At 43.3% G+C, this 16,643-nt stretch overlaps 1 protein-coding gene across 4 annotated transcripts in view; it reads left to right on the top strand.

The window, feature by feature from the left end:
* Positions 1-2,305: 2,305 nt before the first annotated feature.
* Positions 2,306-16,643, top strand: part of LOC115948476 — a 61,269-nt gene continuing 46,931 nt past the window's right edge. For all 4 annotated transcript variants that reach the window (XM_031061405.1, XM_031061403.1, XM_031061404.1 and 1 more), the window contains exon 1: positions 2,306-2,740. In XM_031061405.1, coding sequence (XP_030917265.1) covers positions 2,582-2,740 — 159 coding nt within the window. In that variant the 5' untranslated portion in view covers positions 2,306-2,581. The remainder of the gene's footprint in view (positions 2,741-16,643) is intronic.

Genomic DNA, 16,643 nt, shown 5'->3' with positions numbered 1-16,643 from the left:
CACTTTTGCAGTCTCTGGCAGTTAAGTTGTTTCATGTTGTTGCAGAGTTAACCATCCTGTTATAAAACAGTATTCTTTTAAAACAAGCATGTATTAAGAATGTGAGCCACAAACCCAATGAGGTGAGAGAATTATTAGTAGTTTTTAACAGTTTTGCATTGCATCTTTTGCTGCTTTTTAAATTCCAGGTAGGCATCTTAATAACCTGTGAAGAGATTGCTTAATTATACTTATCTGTGACCTTCTATAGCTTCACCTACCCAATTGCTTCTTTTAGCTAAAGTACTCACCTTTTTCTGGTCCTTTTCCATGCAAGTAAGAATAAAAATATTCCTAAAGATTTAAATAAGGAAGAAGCTAAAATCCACAAGGAAGCACAGCTAAAGCTAAACCTCAATATGCTAAGCTGGAGTTAAACTTATATATACTGTTGTCTTCCTGAATGTATTTCCTCATTCAAATAATTTTTCATGTCACCTTAAAAGAAAAAAAAAAAAGGAGGGGAAGTGTTACATTTAATTTTCATGCTTGGTGCATTTATAGATGTAATGAATTTACAAAATGAGCCTGTTGTGGCTCAACCCCATTTAAGCAGCTCAGCCCCACATGGCTGCTTGCTCACTCCCTGGACAGTAGGATGGGAGAATCAGAAGGGTAAAAGTGAGAAAACACATGGGCTGAGATAAAGACAGTTTAATAGGTAATGCACAAGCCCCACAAGCAAGCAAAGAAAATTAAGGAATTCATTCACAACTTCCCAGAGCCAGGCAGGTGTTCAGCCATCTCCCAGGAAAGCCAGGCTCCATCGTGCTTAATGATTACTTGGGGGATCAACATCATCACTCTGAACATCTCCCCTTCTTCCTTCTTCCTCCAGCTTTGTATGCTGAGCATGACACCAGGTGGTCTGGGATATGCCGTTGGTCAGCTGGGGTCAGCTGTCCCTGCTGTGTCCCTTCCCAGCTCCATGTGCACCCCCAGCCCAGTCACTGGTGGGGTGGGGTAAGAGGCAGAAAAGGCCTTGACCCTGTGTAAGCCCTGCTCAGCAGCAACCAAAACATCCACATGTTATTACAGCACAAATCCAAAATACAGCCCAGCACCAGCTACTGTGAAGAAAAATTAACTTAATCCCAGCCAAAATCAATACAAGAGCCTTAAGTCTTCACATCCTTTTACAGTGTAGCAATACATGTATGATGAGGGTACTTGTGCATTAGAAGATAGAAGATAGAGGTTTCCATAATTACAGGTTACAAAAGAACAAAGGTTATCAAAATAAGTTGTTTCAAGTGCACAGGAAAATAATATTCTATGGGTTTCTCAGGATGGGGAAGGTAATAATTTTTATAATTTTTATTCTGGGTTCCTGTTTTGCTCAGATACCAAAACCCCCCTCCTATTGAGACAGTCATTGGGACCTTTCTATCTGATGAAAGCAGTATCCATTGCCACTGTTCAGTGCAGTGCTGGCTGATATGGGCAGACAACATATGCCATTATTTGCAAGTGTCTGCAAAGTCTGTATCCACACAAGAGAGAGAAAGTTTTCCATCCCAAGGCTCAGTGGTGCGTGCTGATGCGCACCAAGGATGCTTAGGGCTACTCCAGACTTTTCTGTTCACACCAGGCAGCCCTGTACCCTAGATCTCATATGGATGTACCCTGTAGTGTCCATCTCTGCCCAGTGCAAAACCTGCAGGAATAGTGTTGGAAGACAGGATGGGTCTGGGAGAGCCAAATGGAATGTTCTTGGCCTTACTGCCATTTGGGGGGAATCTTGGGAGTGAATGCAGGGGATGTACCTGAAGAGGTCCCCAAGGAGAAAGCTGCAATTCAGCAGAGGGGACATTTGGGTGCTCAGATTTCCTCCCTGCCAGTGTGGGACACAATGGTGACATTTCCTAAGTACCAATTTTAGTCCAATGGTGGGATGAGTTCTATGTAAATACACACATTCCTATGGATTAGCTGAGCATCTGTGTTATTGTATGCAGATTTTGGAAACACAAGTGGTTAATACCATATATCTGAGGCACCTTATTCTTTCGTACATACTGCTGAAATAAAACCACTTACAGTCCCAGTTAGTAGCTTACCTGCAACTTGGCAGAGCTTTGGCTGGGTGTTAGATGTAAATATAACATTTTCTTTCCTGAGATAGCCTACACTTCAGTGATATTTTTAGTAGAAATGCAGTGCAAAAGTGAAATAGATTATATTAATCATTGTCTAGAAGATTTCTATCCACTGCATAGGAAGTTGTTATTACATTTTTCATCAGGCCATATGGCATCTAAATATAATGTGCTAAATTACTAATGCAGGACAATAAATAACATTATGATTATGTGTTATGGGTGCCACCTCATACGTGCACAACAAGTAATTATAGTTGGGATGAGTAATGGAGATTTGGGTGTTATATTTAGGAATATATGAGAAAGGACACAATTTGTCATTAAGGATGGTAATTGTCTCATCTCACTTTGCAGATTCAATAAGTAGGTGTCCATACTACGCCAGTCATCTGTGACTGCATCTGTGATCAGTGGAGAGGAACAGAGACTTCAAAAGATAAATGATCCTTCCTCTCTTAGACAAATATTTTCAGAGGACTGCATCTCAAAGTCTCACACAAACAGAACAACATCTTTCTGGAGGAAAAAAGAGCATCCAGGAAGACCTGGTCACACATTGTAACCTTTCCCAGATGAATCTCCAAGTCTTCGCTGCTTCAGTGAGTGATCATCCATAGTGAAACTTTTGATGGTGTTTATTTAAGCCTTTTTTTTACGTTCCAGTGAAAAATTTCATTATTTCCCGAGGCACTGTATACCAATGCTTAATTTTCCTTAATCCTAGACTGTTGTCTAGTGGTTTAATGTAAATATCCTTTACTGCAACTTATCTCTGTTGCTTCTTGCTCTAATAGACATAAACAGGTTTATTTCATCCTTTTTCACAAGTAATTTTCATATATTTAAAGATTCCCCTGCCCCCAGTTTTCTCTCTTCTTGACATCATTTGTGTCTTGACACTGAACTGAAGTACAAGTAAAGCGATATTAGTAGGATTTATGTAGAGTTAAACCTTCCCTCCCCTACCCCTTCACGCCCCCAGTAACCTCAGTGTTGCACAGACTCCACGATAGCACTGATCTATCTTGCTGCACCCATGGTTGTGACACCCTAATGCTGTTGGTCTCTCAGCCCTGGCTAATTTCAAGTGAGCACTCCCAGCTCCTTCCTGGTAAATCAAGGACAGGAGAGGGTTAAGTGTTTGGTTGTTTAACACTTCTTATGGACACTAGCTGCTTCACAGCTTTGCCAGTGTTTACAAGCATAATGTAGTTTTTGATGCATATCTGCCTTTTAAATTTTCATGTACCATTTTCATTGACCTTCCATGCTTTCTAATTTCTTTACAGTGATACCTTCATAATTTCCACAAATCCAGCCATTTTGTTTGAGTGTACTGAAATATGCTTAAGGATTTTGTTAAGTTACGCTTCACAGAGAACATTTCACAGAACTATACATTATACCACAAAATTGTTCTTACCATGCTAATTTAAAACATATTTTTCTTTAGATTAGTTCATAAAGAGAGAGGAAGGAAGATATTTAGCTCCAGACAGCGCTTGCAATAGAAATCAGTTATTTCTGTACAGCATCTTTCCTTTGAAATATCACTAAATGATTTCCAGAGAGAGGAAGAATGTAATTTAATGATCCCTTGCACAGCTCAAACACCTTTCATCAGAGCATCTCAAAGCATTTCAGACAAGCCTCAAAGCTTGTCTGTTTTTCCCCAACTATTTCAGTTGGCCTAATAAAAGATACTGTCTTCCTACACACATTGTATTGTTTAGCACTCAAAGCATTATCATACTTGTTTTACTGATAAGTAAAAGGGGCACAAAGAATCCACATAGTTTTATTTGAGACAGTGAATCTGAGGTGAACTCTGTGGGGTCTGGTTTTCACTGAGTCTCCAGGATGAGCAGAATACATGTTCTCAGATTACAGGCAGACATGTAGAGCAGAGTCTTCATTCCACTTACATCAGTGGCAGAGTTCCCACTGATCTGAATAAGGCTGAAATCACATCCCAGCTTTTCTAACTGCTGCCTGCCAAAGTCAGCTTCAGACCTGTGCATCCATCCCATTCTCTGTGTCACTGTTAGTAATGGAGGTTCTGTCACACCATGCCTGCCACACCATGCCTGGCATTTCCCCCCCAAATAAGTGAACAAGTCTAAATAAGGCATGAGAGACCCCAGCAACAGGAGGGGGTGAGTGTGTGGTGTGTGGTTAACAGTCTCCCTTGCAGTCACTGCAGATCCCTGCATCTGCCTGCACACTCCCTGTGCTGACAAAAGGACCCTTATGAAGAGCCCTTTGGACAGGCTTACCCTGAACTGGATGTGTGCTGTCCTGGCTCATGAGTGTCCCAGGCTGCAAATATGCTGCTGATAGCACCACAAAAACCATATCACATCTCTGTTACTATGTCTGACCTTTTTAATTAAAGTCCATTTAATTTTAATTAAAATCTAACAATTTTGAGAAATCTAGCAATCTCTTTCAGCTTCATTTTTGCTTAATTAAGACTGTGGATTTGGGCATACAGCACCAAATGCATCCAAAGAAACTGTTGTCTTAAGGAATTAAGAGTCTCAAAACAATGATCATTAAATCTTTTTACATACTGTCTGTGGAGTATGCACTTTCATCAGAAGCCGTATTGTACAACAGAAATACAAACACTTTAAACTACAGATTACAAAAAGGAGCACAAAGAGAGAGAATTCCATATACATATGTCTTCTGCCATTGAGGATAGATGAATATGGTCCTGATGAGAAACAGAATATATGTTCATTCTCACTCCCTGTACTGTCCATTTGTCCCTTGCTACAGGGGTCTTCTCAAGCTTGACGGGGGTGCAGCCTGGGTGGCTGGTCTTAGTATATTCTTTTTTATTTTTAAGCAAAATGATCACTAAATCCTCTTGCTGTGGTGCTAGACTGAGAACAGAAACCTCTTGCCCATCTGGCATTTGTTATCTTCAGCTGCCTTTCCTCTTTCATAGGTATTTCAGGTCATGGATAAGCTAGAGGAAAAAAGAAAGTTTTTCATACCACCAGTTTCAATTTGAAGGTAAAGAACACCAAACAGACAAGGCCTGAGTGTAACTTCTAGGCTCACAGAAACATTTTCATGTCTTTTTGGCAAAATTATATGCTAGTGTTTCTATACACATCTTGTATAACAAGCCACTTGCAAATCTTTATATCTGATCATTCTCTCATTGTGTTGGAAAACAATATGTGGGAGTTTCTTTCCATACTAGATCTTTGTGGGTAACTTGCTAGTAAACTAATTTTACATGACTCAGATTTAAATAATAAAAAGGCTTAACTCCAGTCTGAGAAGAGTTTATTGTCCACAACTGTAGCCTAGAGACAAACTCCAGCACCTTTGGGACTCGGCTGAGGCAGCAATTAGGCAGCATTTTATTGTGATGCAGTGAGTGCGCAAAAGATGAAGCTGGACTACTCTCAAGAGCTTAGAAACAAAATTGGCTTCCTGGAGAGAGAACATAAGAAATCTGGCAACCTAAAAATATTTAAAGAGCTTAGGGCTCCCAGGGGAGAATTTCAAGCTATTGAAGTGGAAAAGACTGAGCATTTGCTAAGATTGAAAAAAAAAAAAAAGGGGGGGGGGGACATGAAAAACGACAAAGTGGGGATTTTTTTACTGTAGCATTTTTCAAAGGGGAAAATATAATAAACCTGAAATCAATCAGTAACACAGACTTCAATGCAGCGTTCCAAATCAAACAGCCCTGGCTTGAAAACAGGAGTCAAAAGAGATTTTTTTTTCATTTCAGAATTATAAGGGATTGAGGCCAAGAAACCATTAAATGAGGTGAAAGGTCTAGGGTAGAGGGCATCTTGAGCAAGTCTAATGAAGTCATGGTTGCTTCAGCAGCCACGTTCCCGAAGGGTTTTGCTGTGTCTGTCACTGTGTCTCTGTTCCTGTGAATCTGGCTCCCTGGCCTCTGGGGTTATGTGCCAGAGCATGCTGCACCAGGCACCCTACAAAGCCCCTTTCTGCAGCCCCAGAACATGAAGCATCCCTGTGTCAGAATGCAGCTGTGCAAAATGGGATTTATCTCGCCATCATTTGGTGTGTGTCACGCAGGCGTTCACCTGGGAGCTGGCTATGCCTGACTCCATGTATTATCAGCGGGGAGCAGCAGGAACTCACGAGGCACAATTGAGTTCAGCTGAGTGTAAATTTCTATCTTATGCCAAAAGTGTCTATTTTTCTCACTTGAAACGGCGTCCTAAGGTGACTGAGTAGCAAATGGACACCTACTGCTTAAACATCTACATTTGTTCAATGAACACTACCCACGCAACTGGCATCACCCCCATGCAGACTGTGTTAGAGGTTTCTCTGCTGTTTTCTTCATGCAACATGTATCTAGGACTAAGATGAATTAGCTGGAACAGTTTCATTTAGGTCCCAACAGGAACTAGAGGGTGCAGAGTGTTTACCTTGTTGTAGGCTCTTCTCTTACTTGCCACCATTCCTCTGCATTATGCTGACAGCCTTGTCTTATATCACCCCTCCAGCCAGATTTGAGGGCTGAGGAATGGCTATCAGTAAGGAGAGAGGGATAGGGGTCACCACAGAATGGAAATGAAGAAGGCTGGTAGAGGGAAGGAAGCAATGCAGTGTGAGAAAGGGCCAGGATACTTTATATGCAGAGTAACAGCAGCCCCCTCTGTCTCCTGGGTATCCTCAGGGCAGTGCAGTTCACAGTCCTGAGCTCTGTGTGTGTAAGGCAGCTGAGGAACAGATCGCTCAAGTTCTCCACCTGGGTCCTGGGCTGCACTGCAGGTAGAGGGAGCATGCTGTGTGTAATGTCTCTGACATGAAATGAACCCTGCCACACACATCCTACCTGCATCTGGTATCACCACCCTGCCTCAGCCATACAGCTCAGCCCATGATTTCATACATCAGAGGCAAACCCATCAAATAACAAAAGAAACTCCGAGAGATGTCTGAAAGATTTCTGCCCCAAGGGCAGAGCCAGGCGACTGATCAAAAAGTAAAGTCATGCTCTGTTCTTCTGTACCTGAGTAAACTTCACCTGCACAAACTTTTGACATATCTGTTGACTGACAAAGCTGTGCATAGGCATAACAAGTCAATGAGTTTTAAATAGTCTCCTGATGATTACCCATTCAGTGCTGAAGGTAATTTCTTCTCATAGTCCCAAGGCATCCCTTTCATGTATTTAATGTCATAGGCTTCCCATGCTGTTGTTGTGTTGCTAGTTTGGAAGTTTTATTATCTCTGGCTGCAATTCGCAGTGCAGACAGTGTTTGCTGCTGTTACCACTAATCATCAGTCTAAGGGCCTGGTACAAGTGTGATACCCAGTATCAGGGGGCTTTGTTGAGCCCTACTCACAGGCTATATATATTGTAAAGCCATCTTGCTCATCCTGCACTTGATTATTGGGAAATTGCCCAGAATTCATCTCTTTTGTTTGCCAGAAATTAGGGTTATGATAAGCAACAGGGAAAAGGACAGCATTATCTTCTCTGAAATGCACCAGCATAGCAGCCAATTTCTGGACACACCATTCATAAACCCGGAAGCAAAGTGCTGGCTGGTGTGCAAATGTAACAGCAAACACAGCTTTCCCTGGAGAGGCTGAGCGGTAATATGCAGAGACAATGTGGGCAGCTCTGGATGAGCAGAGGACATGTGGATCTCAGTGTGCTGTAGACAGCTGTGCCTCTGCTATGGCATGGTGTAAGGCCAGACATATACTTAAGGCATTTCCTGCCTCACCATTGACTGCTCAGAGCACGATACACACTTTCTATATATCCAGAAGACCTAGGATAAATGCAGTCACATCTGCAGGAGAGGGGGAATTGGACCCTATACCCAGGACCCCATGTTCAGGATCTGTATGGAAGTGCTTCCTGGTCACTGCCATATCAGTGATAAGGATCAGTGCACACTGCATGGCACCCCATGATGCTGAAGAGGAGACAATGCTGAGGATCTGTGCAAATCCACCCATCCCAGGCCTGAGCTGCTTTCTGCTGGAGATCCTGTCACTTCACTGAAGTGGTGCAGAGGAGAAGGAGCATGATCGAGGTTGGGTTCAGCTAAACATGGGAAGGAACAGCCTGGGCTATGAAGGGAGCTGGGTATACCTTAAATGAGTTTGTTGCTGACAGGACAATCTGCAGCACCAGAGTCAGGGCCTTATGGTAGGAATCCAGAGCCATGTGCCCTTCTACAGTACACCCTTTGTTGCTGGATGAGCATCCACAGAAAAAGCACATATTGCAGCAAGGCTTGCAAGAAGCAGGTATAATCCATTGTCATATTGCTAGGTGACAAGAAAATAAATGCTTTTATGCCTACCAAGATGTGACTAGCTTTGTCAGTTATGTAACCCACTTGTTCATGCTGTTGTCAGGATCAAAAAGCCTTACACAGCTTCTTGGCCTTCAGAAACCCTAAATATCTGGGCTACATTGCGTTAACATGATGCATATTATAGAAGGGTTGGAACATCCTCAATGAACTCTTCTTGTGGCCATATATTTGCTTTTCTCGGGTGAGCTCAAATCTGCAATACACAGTGATTAAAAAACAAGCAGACTCTTACAAGTCTTTCCATTTTAAAGTTACATATTTAATAAACAATGCACCCAAATCATACCTTGTTTTATAGTAGAGAGGTGAAAGGGGATCAGATGTGTGAAGTGTCAGATCAAGGTTAGTTTGAGATACACTTCAGATACCTAAAAAACACCAGTAGCACTTTGTACCCTTGTTGAGATCTCACCAAGCTGCATCATCTCAAAGTGTTCTGCAAACAAGCAGTTGTGCCTCTGCTGTAAGAGATATCAGTATTACTCCCATTACAGATAGGAAAAGTTAAAACAAAAGGGACATGGATTTGTCTCTTTTCGGTGGCAGAGCTGGGATCGGATTCACTTGTCCTGATTTTTTGCTCTAAGCACCAGCATTGTTTCTTAGGTGTTATCTCAGCCAACCCTTCACTGATGAACAATGGGGCAGGAAGCACAGTAAAGCCAAATAAGGCCAGTGTTCATCTTGAATTAGATCAATACTAATGGAATCTGAGTAGCTGCTTGGAAATTACTACAGGTTGACAACTTGATAATATGAGGAAAAGAAAGACCTGTGCATTTTGGTGAGGAAGGAGGTCCTTGGGGAAAAACTCTTACAAACTAAAACCAGACTAACAGGTGGATTTTGGTATCGGTTTATCTGCTCTTTGTGGTATAGCTGAGTTTGACAAATGTCATTACTTTCCTTGGTTTACAGTTATTTTATTTTGTATCTGGAAATCCCCACTAATCACAGTGAACTTTTGCTCACTAGGTGCTCTGAACACACAGTTCATGGCCCTGTGACCTTCCTGAGCATTGAAGATGCATTGAACCTGGGCAAGAATATGGCAGAGGGAAGGGGATTGCCTCAAGGTACAGAATTGAGATGGCGCTGCATGAAACAGCCATAGGCATCTCTGTAGACACTGACTCACTTTCAGAATTATAGGTTCCAGGGTATGGAATAGAGGGGGAAGAAACCCAGGGAGAGCCCTTCTCAGGCAGATGAAGCACTTTGAATGCTGTTCTGGTGAGGAATGTTTTTTAGCTTCTCTTGTGTGCATGAGCCACTTCCCTTGGAGCATTCCTCTCTGCCGTTGTTCTCATCTCTACTATCCCCACTCCTAGGCAGATGCCAATGCTGTCTGGACATGCCCTGTGGAAATGAGCTTCTCTGTGGGATGGAGGACTGCACACTGCCTTTGGAGAAAAGGAAGGACAGAAGAACTGAAATAGCTATTTACCCACAGCAAGAAAATGTTATTTTTGGGGCAAAAGGGAGCTGTAATGTTTTCCTGTTACAGTAGTTGGCAGCATTTCTCTATAGCCCAAACAGTTCTTTCTTTACTCTTTGCTGTAAGTTTACTAGAGGGAGAGACATACATGAACAATTCTGTAATTCAAACACAATATACTGACAGTAAGACAGGTTTAAACCCTGGGAGACTATGGGGATGGAGTGAAGGAATAGCAGAGTGGGACTCTGAACCTGGAGCCTGAGCTGAGAGGATCCTGGTGGCTATGTGCACAGAAATGTTGCATGTACAGTGATTTTCAAAGCATAGACTATTTGGAATAAAGTAAGGACATCTCTTGCAGTTTTTTTTCCTGGGTACATCCAGATGTTTCAATTTACTAGATTGGAATGGTGGCATGGGGAAATGTGAACCAAATGAGTTAGCTGAGACAACTGCACTTTGAGGCTGAGGTAGCTGAATGAGCTGATCTAAAACAGGAGGAGCATTTCATGGAAATACAGAAGAAAGCTGGGTAGCAACTTGTCTTTCCTACAGAACAGATTATAAGCCATCCAATGACCCTGGTTTTCCTCTCCCATTAACATCTTAAACCTCTTTTGCTTCAGGGGAAGGTTAATGGAGAGGCTGCAGTGGCTTAATCCTGGCAGAACTTGTCTTACTCTGTAGCTTCATCTTACAGGGGCCACATAAACCTGACAGACAAGGGAAGAATGAGTTCTCTCTTCAGGGAATGCCGGGGGGCCTCTAGTTCAGCTGGTTGCCAGTGTTTACCCCTGTTTTGCCTAGTCACTGTGAGCACTAGGTCCTTTTCTGCACAGTTCCCCACACAGCTTCAGCACTGGCCCTTCACCAGACTCTCCCCCAGGCCAGGCACCTACCAAATACACTCTCTCATCAGCAACATGCCATAACCAACAAAGAAAGACACTTGATTTTGGACAAAATTTTGTTCTTTGGGGAGAGTGTTGACCATGATGTGGCTGATTCAGCCCGGGTATAAGCTGCTGTTGTAGCTATAGCCATGGTGCAGCAGGTGTTAAATCTAGTGCATGGGTTGCACTGAACACATTTGCAGCTTCGGTGCATAGCTGGATGGTAAAACTGTAAACACCTGAGGCCTAAATACCACAGGAAAACCCCACAGTTGCACATATATCAGATGTGTTTTCCTCATGGCACCATTCTTTAACAGATGGTTTTTAAACCCCTTTTCTCCGTGTTCAAAGGAGCAGAGGAATGTTTGCATCCATCCTATGGTAAGGCAGTGGCCTGCCCTGCCCTCCTCCCACGGGCATTTAGGGCCGTTTGTGGGCACTGCAGAAGCTGTGTGGTTTGGTGCACAGCCCTCTGACTCCTGGGGGCTCGGCCCCACGGTGGCAGAAAGGCCAGACTTGCACTTTCCAGCTCGGCATCCCTGGCCATCTCCTTGTGCCAGCTCCAGTGTCCACCCAAGCGGTCGGCCAATTCGGCAAACTGAGCCAACTGAAAATTAACCCTACCAAAAGAGAAAAAAAACAGGAGGGGAGGATCGCACTGAGACCAATCAGCCCCTGGCACCACAGACCCTACAGCCAAAGGAGCACAAGAGTCAGCAGAGGGGGAGAGCTGCCTTTTGGCTGGAACCCAGCTGTAGGTCAGCTTAGGCCAGTTGTGAAACCGCACAGCCCCTGTGCTGCCGAGAGAGCGGGCGCGCTCACCAAGAAACCTCTCTGTGGAGAGCTTCACTGTCAGTGTTTGTGTTAGGGAGACTGGAACGTCCCTCATGGATCCAGCCATTTCCGTGATTCATGTCTGAGGCCTTGAAGATTTAATGGCTATTTTCCCAAGCAAGAAAACTGCAGATTCTCACTGCACGTGCACTCTGAGTGCCCTTCGAGGGTGATTTTGTGTCATCCCACTAGAGGAAGTGCCTCAGGGCAGAGCTGGGTCTTGTTCTTTTGCAAAGTGGGAGGCATAAATAGTTAATAGAAGAACAAAAGAGGACAGCTATGCCAGGGTATACAGCAGGGAAAGTGAGAGCACAAATTAACCTTATGGCTTGCCTTTTGAAGAACCACACAAAGTTTTGGATGTTTTTACAAGTAGTGTAGCAGCAGTGATGGTGTGAGGCTATAAGCATGACAGAATTTATAGAAAGAGATTATGTCTACCAGCTGACCATGTTGTAGTAAGCAGACACATAAGCTCTTCTTCAGGCCTGTTTTAGATTTGAAGAACTTATGTCTCTGAAAGCATGTTTTGCCTAGGAAATAGGTTGGTCTAACAAACACCTTTTCCACCGGTCCTGCCCCACTGCTGATTTAAGGGCACTCTTCTGGCAGAAGTTTCAGCTGGAAATTCAATTCTCAGTCTTGAAACATTAACTCATAGATCTACATTGTTAAAGGCACATCAGAGGCAGGAGTGCGGTGCACCCAGTTACACACTGAATTAATTCTTCTCCCTTCCCTCCCCCCTGCCAGGCACCACCACACGCCATCTAGTGAAGTAACAAAGAACGCTGCCAGACATACCGTGCACATGTAGGCTACATTTATCTTATTAAACCAGGAAACGATGCCTACTGGAGAGAGCAGGCTCTTTTTTTCAAACTCCAGTTATTTGTTTTAAGATAGCTACCCTAAGGAAAGGGCCTTTCCCAGCCTTTGCTGTTACATAAACTGGGGCACTTATCATCACTGCTGTGATGGGATTGATATGAGCAGAAGACAAAATTTACGCCAAAATTGCTTAATACATACTCAGTAAGCTTGAAGATGCCTGTAAGGTATCTGTTGCCTAAAATACTTCCTGGCTTAAAGGCAGATGCTGTTTCAAAACTAACTTTACCACCGTGTAACTGCAGCCCAGAGTGAACTGCGCTCCTTGGCCCTTGAAAGCCACATTCCTCCCGCTGGTGTGGCTGCAGCCTGCGCTGCGCTGCGGAGCTGCGGAATCCCTGTGTCCTTCCTGCCTCAGGCTGTCGTGCTGTAGCAGCAGCCAGAGTACAGGAAGTAATGCCGAGCACACACCCTCCCTTTGTGCTTTAGGAACCTTCCAAAGGCAGCAAACACTTGTCCTTTGTCAGCGAATAAAGCACAGAGCGTAAGGCACAGAAGATTTATAGGTGTGCTGTCCCGGCACTGCGTGCTTGGATTTACCCTCACTCAGATCCCATTTACTTTAATAGGGATGTTGCTGCTAAAACCCGGCACGATGTTTAAAATATTTACCCCATAGAGAGCAGATAATCTGGGAAGTAACAAGGTGTCATTTCCTACCAAATGTGCTCTCTGACTATAACCACATGTTAATGGTACTATTTAGGGGCATGCTAGAGCAAGGAGCCAATTCACCACTTACCAGCACAGTTAAGCTGTGCCGCCATATGAACTAGGAGGGTTCTGTTTGCTGTCATGCTGATATTTGTCAGATAAGAAAAAGAAAAAAAAATTTTAATACCAAAGCTGGAACATCAGGCTTCCTTGTGTGTGGCTTGCTTTCATTATTTTTCTTTTAATCCTCAGGACAAAATAATTTTTTTCTTGCAGTCCAACCCTGAAGTTTATTAGATTTCTATGAGTGCTTCAGTGGTGCTCCTCACACGTGACCACCACAGATGACATGGTGGTCCTAGAGATCATGTTAAGCATGGCAGAAGGATACTTAACATCAGGAATTCTGCCTCCCTTTTCAAGAATATCAAAATGCTACCTAGCCTTTCATTTTGCCAGGATTTTGCCCATTCTGGTGTTGACATCAGCAGATTTTACTCTGTCATTTGCAACATGAAGCAAAGACAGCAGCTGAGCTCTCCCATCACTTCACCTACCCCTTGCTCAGTTCTGAATGAAGGCACATCAGCACAGCACAGCTCAAAACCTCTGAAGAAGCCATAAAACCCAGCAGCCCCCATGAAACTGTAGCCTTTCTCCTGCCCAGCTAAAGTGGTGCTTGATTGACTCTCCTTGTCAGTGGACAAGGAGACTTGTTATGAGATGTATTAATGAGTGTGTTGGGAGGGATTAACCACAGTCCCTCACCTTGAAATTGCTTCAGCTTGATTTCTTATGGAAATGAGGGCAGCTGTATACATATATCTCAGTCTCTGCTTTTCTGCATATCTGCCCTTCCCCCAGCAACTTCTGAATTCTTGGACCAATGTCAGCAATCTATAATAGAACAGTAGCAGTCTTAAAGATAATTAAGTTGCTAAATGTTCGTTAAAGCTGGCCATGAACTACAGGAGAAAGAACTTATTGTCATTTAAAATAACAATGTGGCTCAAAACTAACTTGTCCCAAAGAATCCCTGCCGGGGAGGATATTATGCGAACCCTTTTTTCCCTCCCTACACATGTGTTTAGTAGAGCAGAATCCAGCCCTAAAAACTGCAGTTCCTTTATAAATTATTTCTAAGGTGTAATCCCAGATATTATTGCATAGATAATTAACCATCAAACACTAATTAATTCCTTCAAATATGGTGCAAGGCACCACAGAGAGTGTGCTGTAACGTGCTGGCAAATGAAGCAGTCTATTCAAAACTGTAATGGGATCACTAGTAGGGTTGCCCAAAACACTAGAAATAATCTAGTGGGATTAGAAAAGTTCATTTTGATGAGGGGTACATGGTAGCATCCAAACGGTTTTCATTGGGTGCTCGCGTGGAGCTTGTTTGGCTTGTTGAGCTTGTGCACATGCTGCTGTTCACCCATTTTGTACTCTAGCCCCATCCATTTTGTGCATGCTGGCATGGCAGCAGCAGCAGCAGCATCTCTGTCTCAGGCAGTTTGCTGGGAGGAATCACCTCACTCTGCAGCCCTGCCCCACAAATACAAGAGAGCAGAGTCTTGAAGCACAGATTGGGCAAGGAGCTGGCATCGCTTCATCGGGAGCCCAAAGCCCCTTGTGCTGTGACACAGAGAAGGGGTGGGAGTGACAGACATTCCCTGCTCATCCCTGAGCCCAGAGCTACCACTTGAAACAGATGTCTGTGTGAAAAGGGCTCACACCTGCCAAACCACCAGCCTCAAACTTCCTTCCTTGTTTCTTCAGGCCTCAGAATAATAACAGCATTTGTGCAATGTGTACTGTGGCCTGTGGTTTTCTCTTGTCCCTGTACACATGCTATTGAACCTCCCCAGAGCAAAAATCAGACAGCAAAGCCTTACAAGATGGCAGAAAAGAGGTGAACAGTGAAGCAATGTGTACTCTGCTCAGCTGGGTTCACTTTTCAACACCAATAAAAAAGGAGGAAAAGCGTGGGTCAGTGTTGCAAACCTTGCTGGAGAGGCATTTGAATCTGATAAATACTACAAGCACCTCATTTGCACGTCGATTTGCAGAGCACTAAACTAGGAAGATAACCGTTAACAGCAAAGTCATCTTGAATCGGAAACTTTCAAGATTTCATTTTTAACTGTGGTGAGAATTTAGCATTTTTCGCTGCTTTGCTTTTGGTTCCTGTTTTTGCTAGCATTGAGAAATGAGGTGCCTTAGGAAGCTGCATGGTATGTAACAGGCAGGAGCAGCCTGTATACAAAGGAAGGAAGATGATGTGGCAGAACATTGTTGAGGAAAGATCCTGTTTGTACAGGGAGCTGCAGAATAGTAAACCAGAACAGAGCAGGGATGCAGAATTGAAAGGAAATGGACCCAAAATGATCCTGAATCCTGTTTGTGTGCAAGAGCCCACTAGAGCCACCAATAAAATTTAAAAATCAGGCTTGTCTTTTCTCTGATTTTTTATTCTGCAGTGGAGCGGAGAAGAGAGAGGAAGAGAGGGCAGACATGCCAGCCTGAATTCCTCTGCCAGTCTTCCTTCCCAGTGCAGTCCTGCAGCAGTGACTGCAGCAGCACTCAGGTTTGCTTTAAAACTGCTAGAGCTGACCAAAAGTTTCTCAAAAGTCATTCCTAGCTGTGTTTTATCCCAGGGACATTTATTTCAGGAACAACTTCTGAAAAGGTCCTGACTACCTTTCTGATATTTTGAGATATATTAAAAAAACACCTCTTAGGGTTTGGTTTGGGTTTTTGATTTGCTTTTTTTTTTTTGAAACAATTAACTGATTCAATGAGCTTCAGTTCCTGATAAATATTTGCCTGTTCTGCAGATGCTGTATGTGTAGCAGAGGGAAGTGACTTTGCTGCTATATATGCCCATTTCAGGTCATACTTTTTTGTTAGCCCTTTTAAAGAACAGCCACTTAAGGTCATTACATTCTCTAAATAAGTCTCTAATATGGTTTTCAATAAACTTATCTCCTCAAAGTCATATCAAACATCTTGATAACATCTTGTTATCCCTGCAACAGGAGGATTAGCCTGTGAGTAATCTGGGTGGTGCTGCAGCAAGTGTTTGGGGTTTTTTTAATTGCTTCAAGTGATTTATGGTCAAATTTAGAGACCAATACATGTAAATCCTGCATCCAAACCTGAGCATTTGTAATTACTTTTTTGCTTGTATGTAACCTTCTTGCTTTGGTGTGAGCAACTTTGATCTTTGATGCACTGACCAGCTTCCTGCAGTAGGCGGAAAAGACATTCATAACTGTGTCTGCAAGCTGCGTCAAGAGTTTATCGAAGTTGCTGACTCCTAAAATTCAGGCGAGCAGTGCCACAGCACAAACTATAAATGACCTTTTTATCCTGGCCTGCTGGCAGTAAACAAGCTTTATACAAACATAGGCAAGGAAAGCACCATACTAAGGTGTTT

Source organism: Geospiza fortis, unplaced genomic scaffold, assembly GCF_000277835.1.
Source record: "Geospiza fortis unplaced genomic scaffold, GeoFor_1.0 scaffold181, whole genome shotgun sequence".
In the NCBI taxonomy this organism is placed as follows: Eukaryota; Metazoa; Chordata; class Aves; order Passeriformes; family Thraupidae; genus Geospiza; species Geospiza fortis.
This window is presented reverse-complemented; position numbering and strand designations above follow the sequence as displayed.